The sequence below is a fragment of the Leucopleurus acutus genome (genome assembly GCF_964270905.1).
Source record: "Leucopleurus acutus genome assembly, chromosome: 21".
In the NCBI taxonomy this organism is placed as follows: Eukaryota; Metazoa; Chordata; class Mammalia; order Artiodactyla; family Delphinidae; genus Leucopleurus; species Leucopleurus acutus.
In genome coordinates, this window is record NC_139163.1 from 32039977 (window position 1) to 32048395 (window position 8419).

Here is an 8419-nt window from a genome sequence, read left to right on the forward strand (position 1 = left end):
CACTTTGCCAGCACGAGGACCTTTCACGTACTTTATTATGCTTGGTTAGTGAAAACCCGGAGTAGGTAGCCCTGGATGGACGTAAACATTCACGTTACCTACCATCATGCTTTCCCTGGGAGGAATTCTGTAAGAAATCCAGCCTCGGGGACACAATGGCCAGAATCGTGAGAACCTGTCCTTGGCAAAGCAGGCCTGGCGGCAGTCACTTCTCAGCATCCATATAAAATAGAGGCAGGCTGGAGGGAGTCGGCCCTTCAAAAGGATGCAGTTCACGTCTACTTTTCCAGAGGACAGCCTCCCACGGTGTGTGAAGCTCGGTCTTCTGCGGGGCAGACTACCGGGGACCGTCCCTGAGAGGCTCCCTGAGATCTGCCCCCGGGGCCACATCCAGCCCTTCTCCTAGGGCTGCAAGTGCTCATCCAGAATTGCCTTTTAGCCCGGAGTGATTTGCGAAGAAGGGAAGGAAAACCCCTCACTGTGGGATTGTCAGTTTCCTGGCCTGGAAGGACCTGAGAGCCGCCGCACCCACTACCTGCCCGCCCCGGCAATGCCCTAAGCGCATGGAGACTCCCCTCCCAGATCCTGGGCAGAGTGGTGCTGACACCTAGGGGTGGATGGAAGAAGAGCTGTGCCGAGAGGCCAGCCCAAGCCGCCTGCTTTCCCCCAGCTCCTCTACAGCTCTCCCCAAGCCTGCCTCCCTCCACTCCTCGAGAAGTTCCCCCCAAACCTGCCGAGTGATCCCACACACGGAAGAACAGAAGCCAAGTTTGACTTTCATAAAAACCGGCCGGTTCCCCATCCTATCTGGCCTTCCATCTGCCTGAGAACAGCAGCCGTCCGGGGAGGATGGAGGGAGAGAATACACATCTCCAAAAAGATGCTCCAACAGGCTCTGCACCACGGATGCAGAATGGGAGCAGCCAGGGATGCCCAACCTCCCGGAGGCGGCCAGGGACGCTTTCTTACCAAACTCGCTGGCACAGAGATGCTCGATTATGGCTTCAGATTTCAGCTCGTTGTCACAGGGAGGACACACCGTCGTGCCTAGGAAGGGCAAGGGGAGAACAGGAGCTGAGTGACTGCGGTAGAACGCGGGGAGGACCTGCCCCTGGGGCCCGGATCAGCCCAGGGACCAGGCTGGAAGGAGTTAAAGGTCTTCTGGAATTCCTGATAGGGCAACTTGAGAAAAGACGAGTCCTGGAGACCAAAACAGACGCATAATTTCTTGAAAATCTGGGGACTAGAGCTGTTGAATATGGTACAACTATGAAAACCAATATGATGTGGGGCTGGATGGGGTGGGTCCTGAGTCATGGCTTGATGGATGTGGTGGGTCCCTAGGAGAAGTTGACTTGTAACCAAACACTTCTACCCCAGTTGTTTGCCCCCGGTTCTTTCTACCTCCCTCTGATTCCTGCCCACTTCCTGTTCCCAAACTCCCCAAAAGACGGCCGATCCGTCCGACCAGCTCTCCAGGAGCCAAGAAAGAAAATCAGCCCGACTCACAAACTCCAACCACAGGCCCTGAACACCCCTCCCCAGAAGGGCTATTGCAGCGAGCTCCTGCCAGGGGCGGGAAGCAGGAGAAGCTGGTGGGGGCTGGGAACGGCACCAGCCCTGCTGCCCAAGGGAAGGACTTGGCGAGACATGGGAGAGACCCTCTGGAGGCGTTTTCACACTGTGAAGGGCTTTGAAGAGGAGGTGTGTGTGCTGCAGGGATGGGGGCCACCGGGGGCAGCTGAGGCCCCGGGGGAGGGGGAGGCCTCGGAGGCCAGGGCCAGCGGGTCCTCCCAGCCAAATGCTGCTGATGCTGGAGAGACCCCTGGGAGGTAAGGGGGCTCCGTGGAAGGGCAGGGAGAGAGCGGCCTAGTGGGATCGCCAGAAGGGAAGGCGGCTTGGCACCACCGCCGCCATCCCACCGTCACCTCCATCATCTATCAGACAACTTGGAGTTTTATCCATGATGCGGGAAAGCACGAGCACATTCTAAGGGTCCTCCACCTCGGCAGCACTGGTGGAGGCCATGCCCGGCCACGCTGGGGGGGGGGGGAGCGGTCACCCCCAGGGAGGACGGGGTGCTGAGTGACCTTCGCTCCGACTCAGGCTCTTCATCCTCTTCCTCCCCCTCCGTCTTCGTGGCTCCTCTGGCGGCATCTCCTTCACCTTCGAGCACTTCTATGGCTCAGAGAAACAGGCAGAGCCTCCCACGGTGGGTGAGAAGGGAGCTGTACAGCCCTCCGGGGCCAGTGCCGCCCCCAGGACGCAGCTGGTCCCCAGCTCCGGGGAGGTGATGCGCGACCCCCCTGCCCCACTTCCAAGCAGGGTCCCTGCGAGGCGCAGCAGAGGCCGTACACCTTAGTCTTTACTGACAGATCCCTGTCCCACCTTTACTTTGTGCCCAGGGCCGCACTCCATCCAGAGTCCTGCAGCAAGAACCACAGCCACACCCCGAGCAGGAGACCATGGGGCTATATTTTGGCCCGGATGCTGAAAATGTGCTTTTCAGCCAGAACTTAAGATCGGATTCCAGAGGTTGTGTTTCTGACAAAAGGGAAAAACTCACCCAGAATTTTGCATCATGGTTCTTGCTTCCACGGGGAGAAAAACGGAAAGGAAATCCCGCAATGTGGGAAGGACCGTGGTATCTACTTCGGAAGTGTGGACTGTGCTTTGGGGCTTTCCTTGTTTGGGTTATTTTTTTTCAGTGGAAGTTATCACGTTGCAAAGTTCTATGAATGTGACCTTGACCAAACAACCTGCAGGGCAGGACTATCTGAATACAAACACCGGATTCCCCTTGTTCGCTCACATCACCTTGTCTAGACGCTCTGAGTTCCCCGATCCGACTGGCGGCCCGGGCTCAGCTACGTTCGGCCCTCAGCGTCTCCCAGGCGGGCAGGAGCTGGCTGCAGTGAGTTCTGCGCGTTCGCACGGCTTGCCCCCACCCACAGCCGACTGGGGAGCAGCTCTAGACTGTGTAGGGCGCTATTAATCTGTGGCCTCTCTGGTTCGTGCTGGGGGGCCCTGCGAGCGGCCCGAGCAGGAGAAATCCACCCAGTCGTCCATCGGAGAGGCAGAACTAGATGGCTGTTTTAAGGTGTATTTAAAATAATGTTTAAAGCAAAAGAACCAAAATCCAAAAGGTTTTGTGTTTCATCAGTAGTTAAGGGAGAGGACGGGAAAGTCCAACACTGGAATCAAGAATAAGTGGATTTTTAAAAATCAATGCACACGGCACACACCCCCACACAGCACACACACACATACACACAGAGAACACACTCACACAGCACACACACACACGCACACACAGCACACACACGCACACACACACACAGCACACATGCACATGGCACACACACCCCCACACAGCGCGCACACACACACACACGCACGCACACACACAGCACACACACACACAGAGCACACACACACACAGCACGCACACACACATGCACACGGCACACACACACCCACACAGCACACACACACGGCGCACACACGGCGCGCACACACACACACACACACACACCCCACACACACACAGAGCAGGTCTTCCCTGGCCAGCTCTTCAATACAGGGAAGGGACCCTAAGGAAGGCTCCCAGGAAGGATGAGTGCACCGTGGCCTCTGCAATCTGTGACTAAAACAGCCAGGCTGTTTTAACGCACAACATGCCTAATCAACAACAAAATAAAACTAAAGGTATGTGCTCGTTCGCAGAGCTTGAATCAGTAAAACCTGGCTGGGAGGAGGAACGACAATTTGTCGGCCTGGGAATGTACAGGTCTAATGCAAGGGCAAGATTTAGAAATAACTTTCCTGAAAACAAACAAACACACACTTTTCCTCTCCCATAACAGATGCGGAAGCAGCTTGGGCTGAAGCCTTTTGGGGGTGTGGGGGGGTGTCTTTTGACTCAGTCTCATTATCAAGTTTATCTTTGATAACATGCGGCCCCAAAGGCCTGCCCAATACCCCCAAACGGTGCTTGTCCAAGTATGTGAACAGAAACCAGCCTGCGGCATGCAGATATGCCGCTGCTTTGAAAATTCCATTTTAAGTTTACAGAATAAAAAGAAATAAAGAATAAAAGTAGGGCATGTATACTTGGTCTCCTCCAAAAGTACCAGTTCTGATGCTGGAGCCACCAGCCGTAAGGTTACGAGGACCAGTCTCCACCTGCCCTACACACACACACACACACACACACACACACACACAGCCCTCCCACCTCCGGGCTCAGCTGACAGTCAGTGGCCACTCGGCCCCAGAGAACTGACTCCTATAGGGGGTCCCTCCCACTAAGGGGCCGCAGTCCTGGGCAGGAGCGAAGCCTCCCCCAGAGCCTGTCACCAAAGACTCGGTGGGGACAACCGGGTCCCAAGTCCCACACGGGACTGGTCCCTTCATAACTGTCCGTGTGCAGCTGGTCTCAGGAGGGTGACGACCTGAGCACTCCTGGGATGGAGGGAGGAGAGGAGATGGTGCAAAGGGCAGACTTTGGGAGCCGCCAAGTGGGACACAGCCAAGGAGTCGAAGCCTCCAAGAAGAGAGCCTGGGTTTGGTCCCCCTACCACCACCCCGCCACCCCTGCCTTTGGGGCATCGAGGTGGAGGATGCTCGTCCCTTCACAAGTAGGCAGCCCAGCCAGCACCCCTACCTTCCCGTCAGAAGGGCTTCCCCCTCAGAAGTGTTCTGTCGCTGATTGTACCAGAAAGGGGCACTTGGGGGTGGACTCAGCCCCAGCAGAGCTGGCCGCGGCCTCCGGGGGCAGGGCTGGGCTAGTCTGCCCGCCGGCAGTGCCGACGGGGAGAAGGAAAATCCCGTGGGTTCCACGCGGACAGAACACAAAGCGCTTTGTCCGCTCCAGGTAACGGCTCGGCTCCCGTTCTCAAAGGGCTGCGCCTCCCCGAAGGTGAACTCTGTGCAGACCCCCAGGAAAGGGGAGCAGCGGGACCCAGACCTTGCCCCCGCAGGCGGGCCGCTGCCCTGCCCACCCGCCAGACCTGCCACCCCACACCCGCCCCTCTGGACCACCTCCTCCTTCCCTGGAATAAGCCAAGGCATTCAAAGTTCGGGGTGCCCTTTCCCGGGACTACCCCGCCCTCACTCTGGGGAGTACGCCCCTCGGAGGACCTTTGTGCTTTGGCATCCCTTGGAGATGAACTGAGTCAGCCATGAGCAGGTTCCCCCCACCCTAAACCCGTTCCTCAAAAGCCCCTGGGATGCGGACCGCTCTGCTCAGCGCCCTGGGTATGGACCTCCACCTCTTTGAGCCTCAACTCCGCTTCCGAAGAATTTGGGGTTGAATTCACTCCTCTAAAAGTCAGGCCACAGTGCTGGGTTGTTTTCGTTGGCTTGTTTGTTCTGTGGGGTTTTGTTTTGGTTTATTTGCTTGTTAACTTGTTTCGTTCTGTTTTGTTGCCTCCCCGGGATGGTTTTTCCTCCCCCCCCACCCCCACCAAGAACTGCCCTTGAAGTGGAAGGGGTTTCAGAGAAGTACCTCCGGCTCATCCCTGGGGCTGTTAGGAAAGCCTCCAATCTGCGGAGCCTCGCTCCCCAAGGGGAGCTGAGCCCTGAGCTAATGACAATTTTATCTTTCTAATTACCTGAGGATTTGTGTAAATGAGAGAAGCAGGGGGTATGCAAGAATGAGGGAGAAGAGCCTTTCCATCCCGCCCCCGCCCAAACCTTCCCGAAGCTGTTAACTGAAAGGGGTAGAGAAACAGAAAGCCTCGCAATTTCTGAACTTTTCTTCTCGGCCAGTTCTGAACCAGTCCTGGAGCTACTTGGCTGAATGACTAGCTAAGGAAAGCGTTTTAAAAAAAAAAAAATTCTCCTCAAACCTAAGAAAATAAACAAAGCTGCACCTTAGCATTTGCTCGGCCGTTCTGAGCTTCCCAGATTTGGGGTTTAGGCTTTTCTTTTTTTTCCCCCGGCGCATCCCATCTGGGGGGTTCAAAACTCCGATAGGGACTCGGTTCCCTCGCGAGGGACAGAAGCGCTCTTCTGGGAGCCAGAGCTAAGGCTTTGTTTCACCGTTGACTGGATCCCAGGACAGCGGCTCCAGGACCCGGACCGGGTGCGCGCGGGGCTCGCCCCGCCGGGCACCACCTCGGACGGGCCGGTAGCTCTCAAGGCGGTCGGGCACGGCCGAGAGCACGTCCCCAGTCCCGGGGCGCAGCGCGGACAGCCCCGGGAACCCCCCGCCTCACCTTGGGGCTTGGAGGCCTCGGTGGCGTTGGGCGGGGTCATGGCGATGCAGACGTCGCCCTCGGGGAACTTGTCGCACTTGAGCATCTCGGGCCAGTAGAAGCCGAAGAACTGCATGACGGGCTCGCACGAGTCTCGCACGGCCTCGCAGAGCCAGCGGCACGGGTAGATGGGCCGGTCCAGGCAGACGGGCGCGAAGAGCGAACAGAGGAAGACCTGGGTGCCGATGTGGCAGTTCTTGTTGAGCAGGGGCACCCAGCTGCTGGCCTGCTGCTTCACCTCGGCCATGGTCTCGTGCTCCAGCAGGTTGGGCAGCACCATCCTCTTGTAGCCCACGGTGTGGCACAGCCGCAGGTCCACCGGGATGTCCACGCACTGCGGCGGCTTGGTGTAGAAACGCCCGCTCTGGTACGCGCCGACGTCCGACTGGAAGCTCACGTAGTCGTACTCGCTGGCCGAGCCCGCGGCCAGCAGCCCGGCGGCCAGCGCCAGCAGCGCGCCCGCCGCGGCCCAGCGCCCGCCGCCCATGCTCGGCGCCCCGGCCCCTGCGACGCGGGGCGTCCTCGGCCGCCTCCCCGCGCGCGTCCCGCCGCGAACTTCCAGGAGCCCCCGGGCACAAAAGGCGCCGTCCGCACCCGCGCCAGGCGCTGGCGGGGCGACCCTGGGGAGCTCGCGCGGGGAGGCGAGCGCGCGGCCCGAGTGCGGCCCGGCTCCCGAGGCGGCGGGACCCGAGTGTCCGGCGCTCCCGCGGCCGAGCCCTCCGAGCCGCGCCGGCCAATCAGCGCCGGCCGCCGCGAGCGCTCCGGGCCCGCCCGTCAGTCACCCGCGTGGCCGGCCAATCGGCTCGCGGGCGGGAGGGGTCGGCTCCCTAGAACTCAGCGCAGGTCAACACCCCTTAAAAAACAAAACCAAAAAATAAATAAAGGAAGGAAGAAGGGGGGGAAACGAGAAAAAGAAGAAAAAAAAAAAAAAGGAAGAGAGACTGGGGACGAAGAGAAGCGTGCGGTGGGTCAAGACGATGTTTAATGCTGCTGTTAACTTGAGTCAGATGGCAGGAAAGTAAGGAACCTTAACAGTACTTGCAAGTCCATGAGATAATCAAGACTTTTTTTTTTTTCCAAACAGTTTTCCCTAACTTTATGCAGCAGCCCACCTCCTCGGTGTTGTTCTCTGTGGCTGCAGACGAAGATGGGCCGTTTCCGACAGACCGGGGCTCAGGAAGGCTGCGGTGAACGAGGTCTGCTTTTCAATCCCCAGCCCGTGGGGCTCGGCTCCCGCAAGGGCCAGGCGAAGGTGTCGCCGGGCTGTTTGCTGGCTTAAAAAGGCAGCGCCTTTCCAGGTGGGATAACCGGATGACGGCCCTCCCACAACCCGGAGGCAGTGAGGCAGGAAAGGGTGCTAACAAAGGTGTTAACTCTGCGAGAACAGTTTAAAAAAAGAAAAAGAAGAAGAAGAAAAAAGAGCCCTACTCAAGGCCCAGCCCAAGAGCACGTCTGTGTGTGCACGCATATGCACATTGACATGTTTGTGGTCTAGAAAGCCAAAACATTAAAAACACATGTGCACTTATCAGCGTGGCTTGTGTAAATATCAAGTCCATCACTCAGGCACACATGCTACATTCAGAGCTGGCCCAGGAACTTCAAGTCAAAAACCAGGGGTTCTGTTAAAGCAGGAGGCAAGAGGGAAGTCTTAGCAGAAACAGCCCATCCTTCCCATCCAGCCCCCCGGGAAATGAAGTCCCTCTGCCACTGCCACCTCAGAGCTCCTGGGGATTCTTTGTATGTTTCAAACGGGACCCTGAGAGGAAGGCTCAAGCTTCAGGGACCTGAAGTGTGACCACGACTGACCCCAGGGGCAGAAGACAGCAACAGCAGTTCCTGAGGTTAACTGGGTCTCCACACTGCTTGTGTCCTGAAATGTGGGGTGGAGGGCGGCCAAGAACGCTGCAGACCACATCTGAGCAATGTGGCACCTCCCCAGGTGGCAAATGGCCACAGAGCTCCGGGCTCAAGGCAGACACCGGAGGAGGCGCTGCCTTGCTGGGCCAGCTTGTTTGTAAAGCTCTGGGGAAGCTTGCTTTAGATTCTGCAGACCAAATTTCTTGATGGACACATTCCAAGTCAAACGACTAGAGTTTCTGAAGAAGCGAGGCTATTTTCTTAAAGCCCTGGTGCCCCTAACGAGATGATGATTCCAC

General features: G+C 57.8%; 1 protein-coding gene across 1 annotated transcript in view; it reads right to left on the bottom strand.

The window, feature by feature from the left end:
* SFRP1 (secreted frizzled related protein 1) overlaps positions 1-7939 on the bottom strand; it is a 45124-nt gene extending 37185 nt beyond the window's left edge. Inside the window, exons 1-2 of the mRNA XM_082863921.1 lie at positions 6222-7939; positions 970-1047 (exon numbers count right to left, since the gene is read on the bottom strand). Coding sequence (XP_082720047.1) covers positions 970-1047; positions 6222-6747 — 604 coding nt within the window. The 5' untranslated portion in view covers positions 6748-7939. The remainder of the gene's footprint in view (positions 1-969; positions 1048-6221) is intronic.
* Between the last annotated feature and the right edge of the window lie 480 nt (positions 7940-8419).